Consider the following 20,845-nt stretch of genomic DNA (forward strand, 5'->3'; position numbering starts at 1 on the left):
GAGTATTCTCCGTCGGGACTTCCTGCAACAACACCACGCCGTTATCAAAGATGTTCTATTGAAAAGACGATCACTACGTGACAAATGTTTTCAAAACCGTGGCTACTGAAATCAATCTTACTAACTGCTGTCTGTGCAATTTACTCCGCGCGAGTTGGCAGACTTTATTTTGCTTACTTTAACATCATTTTTCATGGTGGGGCTAAGCCATTTCTTGGTATGGGTGTATCCTACCCCAGCTATACCCTGGCGCTGCCACTGGTGGCAGGTATGGGGCGGGCCATTCTGCACATGCGTTAAATGCGTTAAATATTTTAACGCAATTAATTCAAAAAATTAATTACCGCCGTTAACATGATAATTTTGACAGCACTAATAATAATAATACATTTCCATTTTAAGTCAGGTCAAGTACATTTGTATAGAGCCCAACATTACAAATTGCACATTTACCTGAAGGGGCTTAACACTCTGTACATCAAACAATACCATCTACCTCTCAACCCTTTTAATACAATTACATATATAACAGCAGTAATAAGTTAATGTGTAGCCAGTAATTTCACACTTTAATTTTGCATATGAAATCTACTTATTTAAATTAGTAGTCGGTGGCTGCATTGTCTCATTAGGTCCATGCCTTTAGTGGTGTTTGAATGCAGGACTTTTAATGAAGCATAATTCTGTCCAGACTGGTCTGCCTATACCACCTTTGCATCCACTAAGATTGTCTGTGGTTACAGGACAATATTTAACTTTTCTATTTAAAGCAGACATGGTTAACGGACAAGTTGTTTGGTAGTTCCTTGATTCCTTGAATAGTCCAGTGCAAAGAAAAAAGTAGCATTTAAAACCCAGTGCCTTTCATCTCCACAGCTGTCATCTTCTTCTTGCTTCTCTTGTCTCTGCAGCAGAGCAGGAGCCAGGTGACAGCCCAGCCAATCAGAATACCTGTAACAGCCAGCACAGCAGCGAGCCATACTGGCACGGTGTTTGTGCATTCAAAGGGGGGAGGCAGGGCTGTGCTGTGAGCAGTGGGTGATGTGGTGGTGGTGGTGGTCGTGGCTGGACTGGGCAAGCTGTTCACCTTTGTGAAGATGTAAGGATGCTCCTGGAACAGGAAAGGTCCTTTATTCAATCACATCCACATTTATGAGCAATTCTTGCTTGTATGTACAAATTACACAGATATCTCACAAGTGGGACATCAGTAGCACAATGAGACATGCTTTTATTCTTACCTCAGTCGGGCACTTGATGTTATTTCTTGCATTTGTGAAATTGTTGTATGTCTGCTTTCTACCCACTGGCTCCAACTAGAGATACAACAGAGAACATATTTTCTCAGCAAATGACTAACTTGAGATGTGGTCTTTTAAACTTATTCACAACACTTCCCCTGTCAAACAGTCAGCCATTAACTGTCCGCCTGCTGGACTCACCATGTTATTCCACAGAGCTGAAGCCATGTCAGCATGTCCCCTCTCACTGAAGTGGAAACAGTCCACAGAGAAGTAAGTGGTGTCAGGCGTGCCTTCCTGGAGAAGAAATAATATGATAGATGTCAGTGGGAATTATGTGCTTTGAGAGGCAGGGCTTATTACAGTTATAAAGATCATGTATTTGTAAATGTAGAGTGCAGTAGAGTTCAGGGGTACATGGAAGACTTACAGCATTCATAGGAATGATAGTGTTCTTAAAAAAGGGCTGCACAACCACAGCAAAGTCTTCTCTATCATCATAGCCCCCACCATACGCAACATTTTCTGTCTCAAACTGAAAGAAAGAACACACAAGTTAAAAGAATTCTGTACAAACAAATAAAGTCAATTTAGTCGAACTACTTAACATGAGTGGTCCCCTTCATCACATGTTATATATTGGACCATGATTGGCTTACAAACTAGTTGTGATGTTTGTTGTGCAGTTTTTCTCTCCGTCAGCAGATACATGTGAAACTATCCTGTTTGTGTAAAAACTCTTTCTGAGTGGAGGTGAGACTCTAACTAAATGCTGCTGGTCACCAGAGATGGAGTCGTTACTAAAAAAAAGTAATATATTACATATTACATATTACTTTAAAAAAAAGTAATATATTACACTACTTCGTTACTATCTACATAAAGTAATTCGTTACTTTACTCGTTACTTTACTCGCAGGGCCGGCCGCCCCTCCCTACAGGCAGATCACGCAGACTGCTAAAGTTTCAAATGTTCTCTTTAGTTCAGTTTCCATTGTCGCATAAGACTGATCCAGATAGCTCCTGAATGTTTTCCTATCTGACCATGGCTGTCCTCTGTCTCCTGCTATCTGACCGTGGCTGTCCTCTGTCTCCTGCTATCTGACCGTGGCTGTCCTCTGTCTCCTGCTATCTGACCGTGGCTGTCCTCTGTCTCCTGCTATCTGACCGTGGCTGTCCTCTGTCTCCTGCTATCTGACCGTGGCTGTCCTCTGTCTCCTGCTATCTGACCGTGGCTGTCCTCTGTCTCCTGCTATCTGACCGTGGCTGTCCTCTGTCTCCTGCTATCTGACCGTGGCTGTCCTCTGTCTCCTGCTATCTGACCGTGGCTGTCCTCTGTCTCCTGCTATCTGTATATTTTGCGCAGTCTATCTCTGCTCACGCTGTTGCGTCAGCGTGTTCTCCTGCGTGTTGGCCATGTGTTGCACTGGAGCCAGACTTCAGCCGAGCACGTACGAACTGCGCATGCGTGAGTGGCAATAACTCTCCTTACCAGCAGGCAGCGGTAGTGTGTATTCGTCATTCAAAACAAGCAACAACCGGAAAACAGAGAAGAAGAACTACGTGTGTGTGATATAAATAAACAACAGCTATGTGCGTTAGCTTCACCTAGCATGTGTTCTTTGCAGGTGTTTGTTGAGGTTTGATTATGACTGATTTTAGAAAGTAACGAAGTAACGCGTGTCGGGGCAATGTTAGTAACTGTAGTGTGATTACTGGATTATAAAAGTAGCGCGTTACACTACTCCGTTACCGACAAAGTAATATTATTACAGTAACGCGTTACAAAGTAACGCGTTACAACGTGCTTTGAAAGTTACAAAGTAACGCGTTACACCCAACGCGTTACACCCAACTCTGCTGGTCACACATTTTGACCTCAGTGTTCCCGCTGGCTAACCTGTAGATCCCGATTGAAACGTTTTATTTCAGCCAGCTCTGGGGAATCCTCTGTTGTTTGCAAGAAGCACGGGCAGATCAACCTAAGGATCAAGGGAGAAAATTAAACAGCGAACTTATAAAAGTGGTGTTACATTTTATATATTAATTGATTCAGTATGCTATTATTCTATGGGTAGCTATGATTCAGAGATGAGGTATCCTTTGAAAAAACAAATGTTTTCTGGATTGACTATACAGAAGTGGCTTTGATTCGAACGAGCAATCTGCCGTGGACTGAGTGCTCTTAATTCATGTGGAATTGATTGGGCATGAGTGGATCGATGAGCTTACGGTTGTAACACACTGCACCCAAGACTATCCTTTTTGATCTTGCGAAGGCCTTCCATTTCTAGGATCTCCACGATGTTGACAATTATCTTGGGAACCTGGAAGGGCAAGAAAACATGAGCTTTATGCAGTTTAAAAGAGTAACATTTATTCTTTTATCAATGCTGTCTTGAGGGAAGAGAAGAAAATGTAAATCTGGGATGAAAGCTGGATAATTATTATAATATTCTGGACGGTTATGGTATTCTATGCATAATAAACAATATTTTTTTTGTAGATAAGATAATTACTTTACCTCTTGGTAAAACATATCCAAGCTTGTCTTCATATGAAGGCTGTAGTTCTGAAGTGACAGAGTGGCCTAGTTTTGAGACAAAAGGAATAATGAAATTACACACATTGCACACGGTTTTCAAATAATCCATAGTGAACACATGTAGTGTAATGCCTACTTTTTCATGAACAACTCTTCTGTTTTGCGACCATAGACAAATAGAATAATGAGGGCAAAAAACAGGGGAAACTGGCCAAAAATGTAACTAAAAAAGTGTATATAAACCAAAAAGAGCCGACGCCATGCAACATGTAAAAGTGTACAAGCAACAACGAACCCTAAGCTGTCACTACCACAGTCAGAGCTCATCTTAAATTGATGCTGTCTTTTGATATTCTGCTTCAAAGCACAAACATTAAAAGAGAGAGTACCGTGTCAGGGGAGTGCAACGGGAGTAATGGAGAGAGAGGAAAAAAGGGAAAATGGAGGCAAAATGATAAAGAAGAAAGAGAGAGGAGAAGAAGAAGGAGGAGGGAGGGAGACAGGATGAACAGAGTCTGGGTGACCTCTGTGTTGTTTATGCCTCTTGGAGAACAAGGCATGTCACTGTGCCTCGTGTGCTTGTTTAACGCAGACATAGGCCGAGATGGAGCAGGGAGGGAGGGTGTTTCGTGTGACAGAATGTGCTCATTGAAAAGAAACCATGTCTGCTCTCATCTTACTCTGACACAATAAAACAATTAGGGGAGGGCTGCTCACAAAGCTTGATTATTCTGCTCCAGTGCGAGGTCCCATTTGGACAGTGATATCATGAGACGGCTCTACACAGGGCATCACACGACACTACGGGCTGTTTGACCACTGTGATGCGGCAGGAGATACTTTTAACTGAGGGGAGTGCTTTGAAAATATCATTTCCGATGACTACTTCTCAGAGCAACTCACCCGGTCATTGCAGTACTGACACAGGTCATTGCCTCCGATGAAGAGGGTCACCAGCTTCCAGTCATTCTCAAAATCCACCGTCTATTTTTGTCAGAATGAGGGTTAGAAAGAAATAGAGATGGAGCAAAGATAATGTTTTGTCTTGCACAATATAAGTTGTGGTTACAAAACAGTGCATGCATTTGCATTGTGCGTAGGTTAAACTCACTGTGTCATTCTTCATGGTGTCAATCAGCTTCCTGATTTGCCCTGGGATTCCCCTGCATGACATTATTCATGAGTGCACAAATACTTATAACATAACACATTAAAGGGAGGAATGCAAACCTGATAACAGATACAAAAAAATGTATAACTCACGCTATCTTGGCTCCTGATACGGCCATGTTGAAGGCAGTCTGCCTTTTCCCTACTCCCTTTGAAAATCCTTTGATTTCAGGATTGAACTTCTTAAGTATATCTGATGTAAGAATAGAAGGAATTAAAGCAAAAGAGAAAATGTTTTGTTACAGCCCGAATCTGCCATCTAGTGGAGTTAATATGAATTATTTGACAACACAGAACAGATAAGGCTTGGGACTTACTGGGTAATGTTGTGACAGTCTCAAGTGTTTTGTCTCCTCCAATGCTTTAAAACAATAAACATCAGATATATAAAATGCAAATCACAACGCAGTGTATGTACAGGTGTGTGTTTATAGTTTGTTTGCAGTCGTTCACCTCCATGACACCCCAGTGTACTCAGTTCTTAGCTGGAGAAGATTCTTTGCCTTTGCACCAAAAGCGGTCTGCAAAAAAATATTTGTTAGATATATTTCTGACACATTCAATAAATATAACTTTATGGACTTCCAGAAACAGAAACTATGACAACCTGGATTTGCAGAAAATTATGCACAAATCAATAAATTACTAAAACAACATTGGATAAAAACATTAAGTTGATTTTATAACTTATGCAAACAAATCCATTTCATAATTTGTCTAAATAAATAGTGCCCTGTTACAATTAATGGTATGCTAGTATGCTCTTTTTTCTCCACTTTTTTAAAACAGAAAAGTGTTTAACACGAAGAAGATAAGAGAAAGCCTGAAATTAAAGTGGCAGAGACAAAACATATAAATAAGAATTAAGTATATCAAGTCAAGACTAAGACACAATCCATAGTGCTGTAATAAAGACCTTTTTATCACACAACATATAAAACATACTTGGTACAAACGTACCGTTAAAGAGTCTCCCACAGCAGCCACTATTTTGACGTCAGCTGGTCGTATCCTGTGAGCTAAACAAAAAATCAACATTAGCATAATTTACATATCATAACATAACATTATTATTTCCTTTATTGTAATGAGATACACAGTAACTGCTTACCTGAAGTGGGCACGGAGTTGGATGGAGCTGTGTTAACACAGGAAAAGTCCCTGCCCCAGTTCTAAATGACACAGAGACATGCTGGGATTTATACTCTGTTACTTGGCATCAGGCATTAATAATAATTACTTGCTATTCTAAGTTGTGCTGTATGAAAAACAGAAGCTGTGACGTACTTTAATAGGAGCAGGGGTGGGGGGAGGGCCTGGATAGGTGTAGTCGCTGTTGACAGCAGTCCTAAAAAATGGGTTGGTCTGATAAAGATATAATAAAAACACATTAATAAAGAAACTGATAAGAAATAAGAGCATATAATGTGTAGTTTTTGATAATTTGATGGCTCAGTTACCTCAGAGGGACACTTCAGATCAATGGCAGTAGAGAAGTCTTGTCTAAAAGTCTTGTTGCCCACTGGCTCTAACTAGAGATAGGGAAAGTTAGTGATTTATTTTGGATCATAATGAGAGAAATATCTACATATGCCAAAATATGAATGTAAAGAATGTCTTTTAATTAAGCAAATACCATGTTGTTCCAAAGACCCTTAGCCATGAGAGTGTGAGCTCTCTGGCTGAGATGAAAACAGTCGGGGGAGAAGTATGAGCGGTCAGAACGCCCATCCTATTCAAAAAGAAGAGACAGGAGAGAATCAATTCAGAAATAAATAAAATAAAAGTATATTTAATAAAATGTAATAGGTATATTTAATGTTTCAGGTATGTTACCTCTAACTTAGGCAGGTATATCTCTCTTAGGAAAGGCTGCAGCACCACAGTGAAGTTGTCGTGTGTGTCATACCGACCGGAGTCTATGAGCTCTCTCATGGAAAGCTGGTTGGAAAGAAATGGAAATGGATTTGTAAAAGCTTTCAGTACTGAAGAATATGGTTAAAAAATAAACCCTTTGTCTTTTACCTGGTAGGCCTCATTGAACTCATTGACCTTCTTGAGTTCAGAGGATCCATCTTTAGGCTTCAGTATGCACGGGCAGATTATACTGAAAGATAAACATCAACACTGTTAAAGAATGACTTGGTCAGTGTTCTTCCTCACATAAAAAACGCTTACCTTACAAGCCAGGTGGGACAGCCCAAAGATTTATCTTTGTGAAGATCACGCAATGGTACAATGTTTAACAGCTCTATCAGATTGACGATGGCACGAGGCACCTGGATGACGCAGAACACGTTTGTAAGGGGTGCGTGTTTGGATTATGACTTTGAAATTGCTGACATTCAGTGAGGTTGTTTGTTTGTGCAACAAGAGGAAAACCTACTTCTTTATGGAGAATGTCCAGTGCTTGTCTAATACGACTGATGACATTGCTGGGTGAGAAAAAAACCTGTGGAAGAACACAAGATCCAAAACATGAAGTTGATCCTGTGCAAATAATAAGACACTTTTTTGGTAATAAATTAATCTTTTTAGTCAGTAGGTAATTTTTGCAAGCATTTATGTTCTGGTTCAGATTTTAAATATGCCCTTCATTATGTTTTTTGACTGTTAATCCAACAAAATGTGCAATTTGAATACGTATCATTCAGCGCTGATGGGAATTTCATTGACTAAAAAAATGTATCAATCATAAATAAATAGCTTATAATGTTTTGGATTATTGTGGCTAGATATGTTATATCCCTTGAACAACAGATCCTAAATCTTTATTTTTTAGATAATTTAAGACAGTTCAACAATCCCATGAAAACAAGCAAAGCATAATGCCAACTTTTTCAATAAAAAAGTTTTGCTCACGCTGTCTTTGCAGAAGTCACATAGGTCATTGGCACCAATAAACATGGTGATCACTTTCCAGTCGTTATGGAAATCAATACCCTGTTAAAGAGATAAGAGTTAAATGTTTTGGTAATGTGGTAATTGTGAACATAAAACTGAAACAAAGGTTACTTGAAACCATCTGCATGTGTGTGTTATTGTAGTTTACCAATGTCTTACCGGATCATTTTTCATTTTGTCCACTAGGACACGCACCTGTTGCACCATGTCACTGAAAATAAAAAGGTTGGATAGTAAAAGTGACATTTTGTTTTTACTGATGTGACCTGCTAAAACTTAAAATGATGACACACCTACTCTTGGCTCCTGCCACTGCCTGGTTGAGGAAGGCTGTCGGAGAGTTTTCATCACCTTCTCCCTCTGAGAAGCCGGTCAGGTTGGAGTTAAACTCCCTCAAGATGTCTGCAGAGCAAGGACACAGGAAATTCCGACAAAATGAAATGGAAACATTACTACACATGATATGGCACGTCCTGTATTCTGTAGTAGATATAAGGTTGTTAAATATTATAATAAATGTAATGAAAACATTTTTGTTTATACTAAACAGCATAATCAGCATAGAACTGGCAATAACGGTACTATTTAACACAATCTCAAAGTTCCCAACCGCGATAATAAGTCACGTGAACTTCAACATGATATTTCTGTGAAACGATTTTAATTCATCATTATGTTCCACTTTTTATTGCATTTCTATAGATTTATTTAAATAAGCAATTTACAGCATCTCTAATACATTTAATTGAATAATCTTTTAACATCTATTGAATATTTGGTATCTTAATATTGATAACCAAAGACATCCTTTAATGTATTGTTTATTATGGTCATTATCTGCTTTACAGTAAAACTGAGTTCTATAATGATGGTGATAAGACACCATAACAATAGACATTATCGAGCACAATGCTTCAATTAGATAATGATGAACCTCACATAGAGATAAACCTTAAGGAAGCAGTTTTACATTATTTATTTTCAGGCTGATATTACAATTTAAAAAACAAATAAAAAAGAGACAAACATACTTGGCAGGGTGGTCACAGTGGTAATGTTTCCATCACCACCAATGCTGAAATTTAGGAAAACAGCATGTTAGCTTCAAATGTACCTTACAAGTATTTTTCCACAAATGAGTACTTTAGCTTCTCTTACCTCCATGAAAGTCCTCTGTACTCAGTAATCACTAACAGAAGGTTGTCTGACTTTGCGCCCACACCATTGGCTGCCTGCAAAAAACATCCGATGTGAGATTGAGTATAACCAGAGGAAATATTTGTGCAACCATGACTGCAGCTGTGGGGGTATCTAAGACTATATGCAAATATCTTTAAATAGTTTTTAAGTTATAATTTGGGCACCATGTCTTTTCATTTAGCCTTATTATCGACTCCTATCCTAAGTGTTTTATACGTCGGTGATTGTGTTTGCATGTCCGAAAACATCCACACAACACATAACATCTCCATTACATATACTATATACTCTTATTCCATATTCATATGTATTGGAATACTGTTCTCAGATATACATTTAAGGGAAAGAAGGAGGAAGGAGACACTCACTGTAAGAGAGTCGCCCACTGATGCCACCACCTTGATATCTCCAGGTCTGAGTTCATGAACTAAAAAGAGGATAAAGGGTTTGGATTGAAGTACATTTCCAGTAATACATTAGCAGAATAAAAGCTAAGAAATGTGTTTTTTACCTGAAGTGGGTGTGATGGGAGATGAACTGCGGTCTGTACAAAGTATCGTAGTCCCCATACCCTGCAAACGCACAGTACTCTCAAATAAGAATAAAGAAGAATGAATGCATCATTCTACAGTGTAGTTGTGAGGTTGAGTTGAAGGACTTACAGGATCTATACGTGTAGAAGATTTGCTATAAACTTTGCCCTCTGTTTCAGTAGGGGAATTGTTCTGTGTCCACAGGAAAGGTCGTTGCTGGGATAAAGGTGAAAAACAAGTTATAACCTTAACATCAGATTTAAAATCTTGATATCGATCATATCTTTAGTACTGAATCATGCTGCAACACATTTTGTGAAGCAATTCCTTGTTGCAGTGTTATGGGATGACATGACGCACCTGGGTAGGGCAAGGAATAGTAAAGATGCTTGTGTCCATGACCTCTGCCTCACCTGTGGAAGGCTGAAGCTGCAGGAGGAAACATCATGATTGGTTCATATCTTTTGGTTTAAGTGGGGCCATTTCTGAGCAGCCAATAGCCATGCAGCCTTTAACAGCACTGCTAAAACAATTCTGAATATTGATGTATTTTCTCCAGGCTAGGATAAGATTATGTCATCAAGTTAATCTTTACATCTTTTATCTAATCTCTTCTCAGAGTTATAAACTTTCACAGTAATCACTCCTCGATCTCACTTCTGCTTTGAGAGATTATGATATGATTAGCTCATTTTTACAACAAAGACTCAGGGTCAATTCCAGTGTCAGGATAACATCAGTGTTTTAAGCATGTTGTTTTGTCAATACACTCTACATGTGCTTGTTTTTCAGGACTTTGACTCATATATTCATTATAATAATTAAATTTACCAGGTTAGTCCACAGCTGAATAGCTAACTGGTTTGATTCAGAAACTGTTTTCTCCTAAAAAGAAACAAACGGAAATGTTATGCGAGTTACAGATTAGCCATTTCGAGTATGTATGCATTGTTCCAGGAAAGAAGGCTGAACGGTTTCCATTTTTTAGTACATAATGGTTCATTTTAACTGGTGTCTGGAAATATTTATATAGTTTTTCCACTTACAAATTCTGAGATAGGTTCAAGGATGACTGGTGTAGACTGCAGCACGGCGGTGAAGTCTTCCCTTTTAGTGTGCCACTTTGGATTTTCCAAAACATGACCTAGAGAGTCCTGTCACCAAAATACAAAAAGAGTGAAAAGGAGTAGTAGCTGAATATGACTCAGATGCCACAAGCACATTATAGGTATTATTTATTTACATGGATTTTACCTGAAGTGTTTTCAAAAGAGTTGCTTTGTGTAGTCTCTGGTTTATGCTTTCATCGCTCATACACTCACAACTGCCAGAAAATAAAAATAAAACACATGAATGCCACTTGTCTTTTAAAACAGATCATGTTCGACTACGTGCATGTAAATAAAGGATTCTATTATTTCAAAATGTCAAGTAAATTAGGTATTTTGCTAGATTTTTATTAACTAAAATGTAAAACACTTACTTGTCCTGCAGATGATTTGTGCTCCAGACGACAACATGAACTAAAGTGTGATATAACTGTAAACATACACATAGCATATTAGTTTTTTTTCCATTCAATCTATGCATGGCAACACTCTATTGAACAAAAGGTGATATACCCTTTTCTCCAACAACTGGAGAGCTGCTTTTACTTCCTGCACAACAGCGTTAACATCTGCAGCCACCTGAAACAGAGAGAAACAGTATTACACTCTTAAGGTCCTTTAATAACTTTTATCTTTTATAATCAAACAGGATTTTGTTGTTGTGAGGAATCTTACATGTGGTGAACAGGCACACAGGGAATCTGCCGAGACAAACAGCAGCACAAGATTCCAATCCGTCACCTGCAAAGACATAAGGAAGAGAAAACTGAAGATACTGCATCCACTTTGAGAAGTGGGTAAAAGGTGGTATGTTTCATGTTGAGGGTCATCGAGACCTACAATCTAGCAGATCTGACACTGGCTAATCAGGCAGAGCAGACTCTGGATAAATCTGCTGTTTAGTCAAACCCTCATTTAAAACATAAAATGATTGGTATTCATCTAACCTGACTTCACATTTCTGGGCCAGTGGGAGTAGTTAAAGAACTCAGAGAATGTTCTTCAATTAAAAAAAAAATTTCCTTCATTTTTCTCTCACTGCCATGATTTTATATTTGGTTTAAAGGTGTTATATGAACAATTTGGTGAAGCTTCAGCCAGGTGAGGTTAGCTTAGCTGAGCCTAGAGTAACAGAGAAAGAGCAGGTCTGGCTTCCTCCAAAGGCAACTGCCTACCAGGGCTTATAGAAGAAATACAGGTTGTAGACTTTAACAAGTTGTTACCATTGTTATGATAGGGTTAATGTGTACCTGATTTGAAAGGGATAGAGACAGTTCCTCAGCTTCCTCCAACAAGTTTCTGCAACACACACACTCGCATATAACACACCTGCAGTACAATTCTTACAAAGCATGTATGTGTGTTACCGCTTTTGTGTGACTGTATTAGTGTGTATATGTTACCTGGGCTGCTGTGAGATCTGCTCCACATGTTGTGTGATAACTTCAGGGTTAAACATGGACAGCAGCTCTGTTCAACACACAAAGACACAAGCTTAACTACAGCTAGTACAATTCCTTACGATAAATACGTACAGTGCAATATGTACACTATGTTGCAACTGCTGTTGTGAAAAAGGAAGTAAGTGAAAGCATCCATTCCTGTCCGTTAACATTTTGCTCACTATTATGTGAAATGAAGGTCAACAACCTGTCTTTATGGCCTCATCCCTTATCAATGAAGATAAACTATGCCTTATTATCTGACATTTTCTGTGTCATGGTCCTTGAACAAAGTAATGGTCTGACAGCAAAATATAAATGACATCTGTAGAAAAACGATGCATGATGTATTCAAAGCTCTTATCTCCCCTGGATAGATTACATACAGTAGGAATTATGTTTAAAACCATTGTCAGATTCTAGGTATTTTAGATCATTTAACAAATATTTATTTTGAGATAGTAAATAACTATATAAGTGGTGATTAAGGCATGTGGTGGAAGGTTTAAAGACTTACCAGCAACTCTCTTGACCACTCGGGATGCTTCATCACTAGTGATAAAAAAGACACAACGTCATATTGAGAGACACAACCCATAACACATAAGCTTCTGCTCAGGAAGCCACATTTGTTAATTACTAAAGTAAGGTATTCCGATAAATACACTGAACAAAAATATAAACGCAACTTTTGTTTTTGCTCCCATTTTTCATGAGATGAACTCAAAGATCTAAAACATTTTCTATATACACAAAATAACCATTTCTCTCAAATATTGTTCCCAAATCTGAAAAAATCTGTGATAGTGAGCACTTCTCCTTTGCCGAGATAATCCATCCCACCTCACAGGTGTGGCATATCAAGATGCTGATTAGACAGCATGATTATTGCACAGGTGTGCCTTAGGCTGGCCACAATAAAAGGCCACTCTGAAACGTGCATTTTTGCTTTATTGGGGGGGTCTGGGGGGGTCCGAAAACCAGTCAGTAGCTGGTGTGAGGGGTATATATATATATACCCCTCACACCAGATACTGACTGGTTTTCGTTATTTGTGTTCAGTGTATATAATTGGATTTATACCTGTGTGAGATTGGAGTTCCCAAGACATAAACAGCTGAGATATCACCCGGTCTGAGAGTATGAACTGATGGTGAAGAAGCATTGTCACAGAACAAAACAAGATGATGATGTGAAGTTAATATGTCATAGAAAGCGATCACATTCTAGTCAGATTGATATGATTATTGATATTGATTGCAAAGCGCATTACCTGAAGAGGATGGGGATAAGGGGTCGGGTGTTGGTGAGCAGAGTAGCGGCATGTATGTTTCTGCCTGTAGCAGAGGGAAAAAAACATTAGACTGATCAAGTGATCATTGATAGAGTATCAGGAAATGTCCTAGATTACAAAAACATATAAATGTCATACTCTACCTGCTCTGTTGATAGGTCATTTTTTCGATCATTAATAGCACCTACATGTGATGTAATAAGGAAACAAAACCTTTTTTTATTACATTATTAAGATAACAAAAACATTTTCACTTAAAAACAGTACATTTTTCGAAAAAAGTGAATAATTTTCAAGTGTTAACAGGTAATAAAAAAATGCTAATTGTATTGTAATAAATTCTGTTTATTACTTTTGAATACAGCATATCTTTTAACATTGGGAAGTATCTAAAAATAATATTTTGTATGAAATCATGGCATAAATTACCTTTCCTTTTAAGTGTATCATGATTGATTCGACCATAGAGGTCAGTACTAATTCAATGTACTTTTTATTTTACTTTGCATCCTTATCTAATTTTTTCACATTAACACTTGCATTTCATATGAACTAGAATGGATTTGGTAACATTTTCTTTAATTTGTGCATATCACCATGTAATCCTTCAGACAGCTCCAACTTTGTTATACATAAATAAAGCCAGTAGTTTGTAGATATCACCTACTTTCATCCCTATTGTGGCAAATGGCCTGTTAATGTTGAACTCGGGTAGAAAATGCATCCAACAACAGTGCCTCTATGTTCACAAATATCCTTTAAAAAACGCAGACTGGTAACCAAATCATTCTCATCACATGACGTTGCCAGCTTTCAAGGTCTGTGGCAGCAACTAATATTTCAGTGTATAAACTTTATAAAATAGTTAAATAAAATAAAAACACATCCTGTACTTTACCTGTAAACTGAATGCAGGATCCAACAAGGGCCGCAAGAATCAGGAGTGCAGATCCAGTCATGATGAGGAGAGACACTGAGCTCCTTTCACACTGAGGGGTTTGTGTAATGCCCTCTTCTTTTCACCCTCAGTCTCAGGGAGAGAATGACTGTAAAAGAGTGTTGTATACCTGAAAAAGGGGTGGAGATGGAAAAGAGTTCCCAAGAGGACAATGTTTCAGAAAGGAAAAGAAGGCCCTTCTTGTGGGAACTGAAGAAATATAATTTCTTCTCACACTCTTTTACTGTCGATCATATCTTCCTCTTATCAGTTCATCTGGATGACAATCAACCACATTACAAGTCGTATTCTCACTATCTCAAGCAGCAGTTTTCTTATACATCTAAGTAATTTCTGCATGTTTACAACTGATCAAACTGACACAATATAAAATGTCAGGAAGATGATAAGCTATATGGCTCTGACCATGATGCTAAATCATCAATTCATCTTTATATCATATGCTTAATGGATGAAACTGACTTATCAAAGTCTGGAACTACGCCACCATTTCAAGGAACAGGGGGCGTTTATAGACCCAGCGAAAGTAACTAGAGTGATTGCTCGAGGAAAATCACATTTCTGGTTCATAATAAAACTCATTGTGGTGTAAATGCTCAAACAATCATAAATGTTATTCCTCTTAGTCAAAATGTATTATATAGCTTGTAAAAAGAACGAACGTCATTAATAATATTGACAGAACCATGAAAATAATAAGGATAATGTGCCAGTGTGCATTTTCATTTTCAATCCTTTTTAAAACATTAAGCAAACTGTGAGGATAAATGTAATTTCATAAATTTCAGCAAGTTTTATAGATACAGTAAACCAGCAATTTAGAGTGGAACAGTTTTGGAGACGTGATTGGATAAGAAGAATAGATTGCTAAATACTTTATGAGATTGTCCTTAGATTGGATCTGCAGATAGCCTTACCCTTGGAGTCAAGGGAGCGTTAAAAAACATGTCATCTTGGTGCTGGAAAGTTATCAGATTCCTATCTAAATCAAGATAAATGTTAGCATCAACATGCCTTGGCGTTCAAAGAGACTTTGTCCACATTTTGTACACAATATTTGAGCACTAACTTTTACAGCCTAACTTCACATGTATCCAACCCATAATTGCTGGAGAACATATTCTTAAACTAGGTTGTTTTACACAGAAAACAATAAAGGTTTTACATGAAAGCCCAAAGCCCCAAAAGTAAGAGTTCTCATTGCGTCGATTGCTCACTTTCAGAATTGTAAATATTATATTACTGCATTATAATGAGGGATGCTGATGCATTAATGTTTTTAATGTTACAACAGGTGTCCTATTGGCCTTATATGACTAGTTTGATCTATAATACGACTACGACTAGTTTGATCTATAATACATAATAATTTAGCATATGTGCACACGTACACGTGCATATTTACAATATTTGCCTGTGAATTGTAGTTATATAAGTGGAAAGTAGCATACAATGCAAATACTGAGGTAAAGTACAAGTGGGCTTTTTTCGAAAGTGTAAATCTACTAGAGTATGGGATTAGTTTTGTATCATAAAGATAAAGCAACACTTTTTCAGAATAAAGCAAAACTATGAGTTTAAAAGAAGAAAAAAACGAAGACAAGCAAAATAAAAATAAATTTCAAAAATAAAACTATAAATTGCAAACAAATCATTGGTGTAATCATGTAAACTATGAGTATTTTTTCTTTGTTTTAACATAGGTTTTTGTTTGCAGTTCTTGTTTCTTCTTTCTCAATGATCAGACTTTTGCTCTCGCTGCAGCTCTCTCGTTTGCGCTCCCTCATTTTTTGTTTGAGATTTTGACACAAATATCCCAGGTGGGCGGGACTTTCAGGGGTGCGTCCCCACTGGCTACTCAGTTTTTGAGTGACAGCCCACTACACCACAGATCATACAGTGCAACTCATGCAGCAAACTCCGGAGTCCACTCAGCCACGTTAGTGTTGGTGTCTCCTGGGGAGTTTTCATGAACATATCGGACTTATTTTATGGATTGCTGTGCATTATACTTGTGATGTGTAGTTTATACTTTGTTCCAACTTTAAATATTGTAATACCTGAACACACTGCTGCTGTTAAATAATTTCCCAATTTGGGATTCATAAAGTGTCCGTCTGTCTATTTATTTATTTTATAGATTAAAAAAACACATCTATGTATTTTCAAGCTAAAGGTGATGCACAATATAAACTGTATACTATTATTTTTCAAAGACATGTTACATTTCAAAAGCATATATTGCTATGTTTAGGACAAACAATTAAAGACTGCTTTAATTGAACAAATTCTACAATATAAAAGTGACAGATTTGCTTTATTAAACAGACCAGACCTTGCATACCAACACAATTAGGAACATGCTCACATCTTACTATGTTGGTCTGAAGAGCTGAAGCATTCATACACAATGGATAACAACAGTGTTGTTTCATTCTATATCCTGTGAGAAAATGATATACATTTAGCATTAAAAATTCGACATACTATTCCTGAGGAAGATATGAATAATCAACAGATTTGAATGGAATCTCTAACATTTTCATGTAGAATAAAGACAAAAGAGTGATTATACAAATTACATTTATTGAAATTTTAACCAGAAGATGAAGTCTCAAAGAACGTTTTAAATAAAAGGACATAAAACAAAAAGGTGGATAATAATAATATCTATTAAATGTATATGTAAAGATAGTGATAACAACAACGCCCAGCGTGGATGAAGATGGTGCAGGTCTTTCTTCATGTCCCCCCTCTGTGCTGTCCCCTCAGAGGAAGTTGGAAAATGGGATAAGACCTATGTACACCACGCTGTCTCAATGATCCACACTGTTAATATGAGAGGAAAATAAATGCTTTAGGAAATGAAAAATATGAAGTTAACAAATAAAACACAGCTCAGGAGCAGTCATGGACGGTAGGTTTTCCTACAAAGTTAACTCAGCCTCCATTGATTTTCATATCAAATTAGCGTGTTAATAAAATAAGCTATCATGGCTTATACTTGCATATCTAAACAGAATCATGAAAGTCTGTTGGTAGAGTCAGGCACACGAGTCCGTTTGAGTGTGTGCGCCGGTGTCTGAACGCTCACTCACTGCTAGCTATGTAGCTAAATGTTAGGCTACTTAGCTTGCATTGTTATGGATCTAAACATGGGCGTAGGAAGCATCCTGAATGTGGGAGGGACATTTAAAAAGATAAAAATAGATTTCTTGTATTCTGGTGCATTTTAACCATTTTAAGGTGGTTTGATACTTTTATGTGGTTATACTAGCATGAGGAAAATGATGGGTACATTTTGTAATTTCATCCAGTAGTAAAGAAAGGAAACATATTAATTAATGATTATTAATTCAGAGCCGTCTTTTAATTAATAAAAAGCAGTTTAAAGGTGGGGTAGGTACGTTTCAGTAACCGGCTCGAGTGCACTAAAATTTGAAAGTACACAGCCGAAAAGAATCCGCCCCTTCCTTCAGACTGCCTTACAGAGCACCTCCTCCAACACACATGAACGCGCAATGCACGCCCAATGACGGCACGCCTAATGAGGGCACGAGATACATTTGTGCGTGCATGAGATGGAAGGCTGACAGACAGGGCGGAAATCCAATCCGTTTAGCCGGGTATGTCTAATTTTAAAGCATTACTTTAGATCCCCTCCCTCTAAATGTATCAATAAACATTAGAAAGTGATGCTCCTGACTACCATACAAGTTTAAGAAGATAATATTGGTTTTAAAGAATTCAAAGCTATAAATAAACAGCAACAGGCTCTTTAACCAAGGCACTGTTAGCCTAACATGTAAACTAGTTGTTCACACTAATCCTAATATTATCACTTAATATTAGCAAATTCTATTTAATTTTTTAAAACATATTGATGTAAATACATACACATATCGATTTGTTGTATAAATATTGCAAATCAAAACCTTTATTCACTAATAATGACCAAAAATCGTAGTTCTATCTCCTGTTATCAATGCATTCACATTGCCCGCCATGAACTTCCGGGGAACGATCCTCGTCTACATGAACCACGTGACTATAACCGTTTTTGGACTTCCGTTGTCGTAACTCTTCTATCTATATGGCGCTGGGGGTGCCCTCTGCAGCCGGAGAGTGTGACCCTCTCTCTCTGACCCTTGGCCTTCAGAGCTGTCCTAGTTATTGGGTTAACACCTGATAGGGATGTTTTCCTGAGTGCACACAACTCAAAGTAATGGATTAGCACATTATCATTTAATTACAAAAATAGGATAGGCCCCTCAGAATTATTTGGGAGCCTTCCTGACACATGCATAAATGTAAGGTTTGTGTTAGTCATTTAACATGCAAGAATTATATACTCATCAGTCCAAAGCAGAGAAATGTTATTGTAATTTAAAGGTGAGCTAGTCCCTGTGGATATAACCCCTTCTCAATGATTCTAAATGGTATATTAATTCACCATTTACCGTTTGATAAAATATTAGTTTATCAGAAATATTTTCTTTTTTCTCTTCCATAAAACAGGTTTGAGAAATAAATGTTCCAATATAAAATCAATTACACAATATTATTGACTCTTCCCTCCCTTTTTTTACATATGTCACATATGAAATAATAACTTAGGAGTCTATTTAAGCATGGTGTAGTTTATAATCTATTACTCGAGAAGACTCAGCATCACCTGTGTGCAGCTTACAAACAATTGTGAGAAACATATATTATGCAGGAAATACATTTGTTGAAAAACAAAGCATATCTGATTTGGGAGGAAAAGCTTCATCCCCCTTATGGCCCGTCCACACAGCGGCGTGCGTTGACGCTTCCCCATTCACTTTGAATGGGGTGACGTCACTTTTAGCCGAAATGCATCGTGGGAAGCGACGCGGAGCGTAGCTGGCGTGGCTCGCTGCAAAAGTTGAGCAATGTTCAACTTTTGACGCCTCGGTGAGGCGTCAGCCAATCGAATCATATGCCAGTACAAGCTCTAGTCAATCAAACCGCTGCTTGTGTGTCAGGGGCGGGAGATTCATGTGATTGGTTGTTGGTCGAGTGTCAGACACGCCCGCCGGCAAGCGTCAACGCACGCCGCTGTGTGGACGGGCCGTTAACATCTCCCGCCTGTTCCAGCCTGCTCCAAATAAGGGCAAAGAGGCGGAGCCGAGGCGGGACCTGCTGCCACCGAGCTGGAAGTTCCAGAGCTAGCTGAAGCTACCAGGCTAAGCTAACATGCTCCCCATCTGCACACTGCCGTCGCATTTTACGTTTCTATGGTAAGCGGACATGAAAATATGAAGCAAAACTATAAATAATAATCTAAGTTATTGAGTTTTTAGCATAATACTTCAGAATCTTAAAACCCCTTAACGTTTGTATGCAATTGTGCTAAATTCAACACTGGAATCAAGCAAATATTAATATGTTTGCATGACATTAGTTATTTATATTTTGATATCACTTAACTATACGTTTAATACATTTAAGTCAAGCTAAGGTACATGTGATGGTAGCTAGTTAGTGCTCTTACCTGTGATGCCTAGATCCTTGACTTTAGACAAACAATTCAAAAGACAAAATGTATTTAAAGACCAATCTTTATTTGAATATGCCTCTTAACCTGAGATATTAGTTATACAGTTATAGTATTGACAATCTAAAAAAACTGAGCAACTCAACAGTCAACTTTATATTTCTTATTGTCCAAAGCATTTATTATTTTCATTTTTCCCCACTCATATTCAGTGTGGACGGATTGAGACAGCATGGTGTCCAGAGAGCTGCAGAGACTTCAGGGAGACACCTCCGTGTGATGGATGTCCTGTCTGTTGGTTTGGAGAGGACTGAGGGTCTTTCCTCAGCGAGGAGGACCAGGCCTGATGGAGGAGCGCATGCTGGGCACAGCTGATACCAACTGCACAGGCCTAGTCTGTCACTTTATTTGACTAAATGTGTTTACTTATACATTTAATAGGTTTACACCTTCTGTCCATATGTGCTTTTTATTTAAAACATTAGTAGTATTTAGTATTGTTTAATGGAATGTATATCAGTGTATTCAAGTCAATACTTCATTTATTTAAACAAATATCTTTCTTGATTCTTTGTACAGTATGAAAAATAGAGTCTTTGTACCTGTGCTGAAGTTCACTGCTGTGAGGAGTCCAGTTCTGTCTCTCACTCTCTGGTCCAGCCTGTCTGCATCACCTGGACACCTTAAACAAACAGATATATATGTAAAGTACCATGTGTACAAACAATATAACTGATTCTCTTCTGTTGAACATGTTGGATTGTGTATTGTCCGAGTCAGGGTCCTTTTTATTTTAGTGTAACTTTGGAAGTTGTGTTACCAATGCTTACTGTTTATTTGATACCCATTTGGTAATGCAATTAATAAAAACAACAAGGTTTGGGTTCGTTCTTCAGATGACTGTGACGTTAACGTGTAAGCTCAATAA

At 37.9% G+C, this 20,845-nt stretch overlaps 1 protein-coding gene across 2 annotated transcripts; it reads right to left on the reverse strand.

Moving 5' to 3' along the window:
• Positions 1 to 493: 493 nt before the first annotated feature.
• plb1 (phospholipase B1) lies at positions 494 to 14,474 on the reverse strand. Of its 2 annotated transcripts, XM_034111804.2 has the most exons (43): positions 14,337 to 14,474; positions 13,582 to 13,622; positions 13,418 to 13,481; positions 13,228 to 13,291; positions 12,662 to 12,696; positions 12,106 to 12,172; positions 11,953 to 12,001; positions 11,378 to 11,443; positions 11,216 to 11,281; positions 11,077 to 11,132; positions 10,848 to 10,917; positions 10,640 to 10,747; positions 10,425 to 10,478; positions 9,954 to 10,022; positions 9,723 to 9,809; positions 9,572 to 9,632; positions 9,429 to 9,487; positions 9,019 to 9,092; positions 8,892 to 8,935; positions 8,154 to 8,262; positions 8,020 to 8,071; positions 7,819 to 7,899; positions 7,343 to 7,408; positions 7,135 to 7,235; positions 6,982 to 7,063; positions 6,793 to 6,897; positions 6,593 to 6,688; positions 6,417 to 6,488; positions 6,244 to 6,321; positions 6,068 to 6,128; positions 5,917 to 5,975; positions 5,410 to 5,477; positions 5,274 to 5,317; positions 5,050 to 5,149; positions 4,898 to 4,949; positions 4,690 to 4,770; positions 3,766 to 3,831; positions 3,474 to 3,568; positions 3,142 to 3,223; positions 1,672 to 1,776; positions 1,443 to 1,538; positions 1,242 to 1,316; positions 494 to 1,111 (listed from the first exon to the last, which is right to left on the reverse strand). In XM_034111804.2, exons 1-43 carry the CDS (start codon positions 14,395 to 14,397, stop codon positions 848 to 850), a joined length of 3,285 nt encoding a protein of 1,094 aa, XP_033967695.1. In that variant the 5' UTR covers positions 14,398 to 14,474; the 3' UTR covers positions 494 to 847. The 2 variants fall into 2 exon arrangements, with proteins under 2 accessions (XP_033967695.1, XP_033967696.1); XM_034111805.2 differs by lacking the exon at positions 10,425 to 10,478.
• Positions 14,475 to 20,845: the final 6,371 nt, after the last annotated feature.

The sequence above is a fragment of the Pseudochaenichthys georgianus genome, chromosome 22 (assembly GCF_902827115.2).
Source record: "Pseudochaenichthys georgianus chromosome 22, fPseGeo1.2, whole genome shotgun sequence".
Lineage (NCBI taxonomy): Eukaryota > Metazoa > Chordata > Actinopteri > Perciformes > Channichthyidae > Pseudochaenichthys > Pseudochaenichthys georgianus.

Excerpts from the sequence above, each read along its gene's own strand:
- plb1 (XM_034111804.2), bottom strand. The coding sequence starts at position 14,397 with ATGACTGGATCTGCACTCCTGATTCTTGCGGCCCTTGTTGGATCCTGC. Across the intron at positions 8,936-9,018 it reads TACAGAGGACTTTCATGGAG|CATTGGTGGTGATGGAAACA; the intron begins GTAAGAGAAGCT and ends CCTAAATTTCAG. Across the intron at positions 7,900-8,019 it reads ACAAAATGAAAAATGATCCG|GGTATTGATTTCCATAACGA; the intron begins GTAAGACATTGG and ends TCTCTTTAACAG.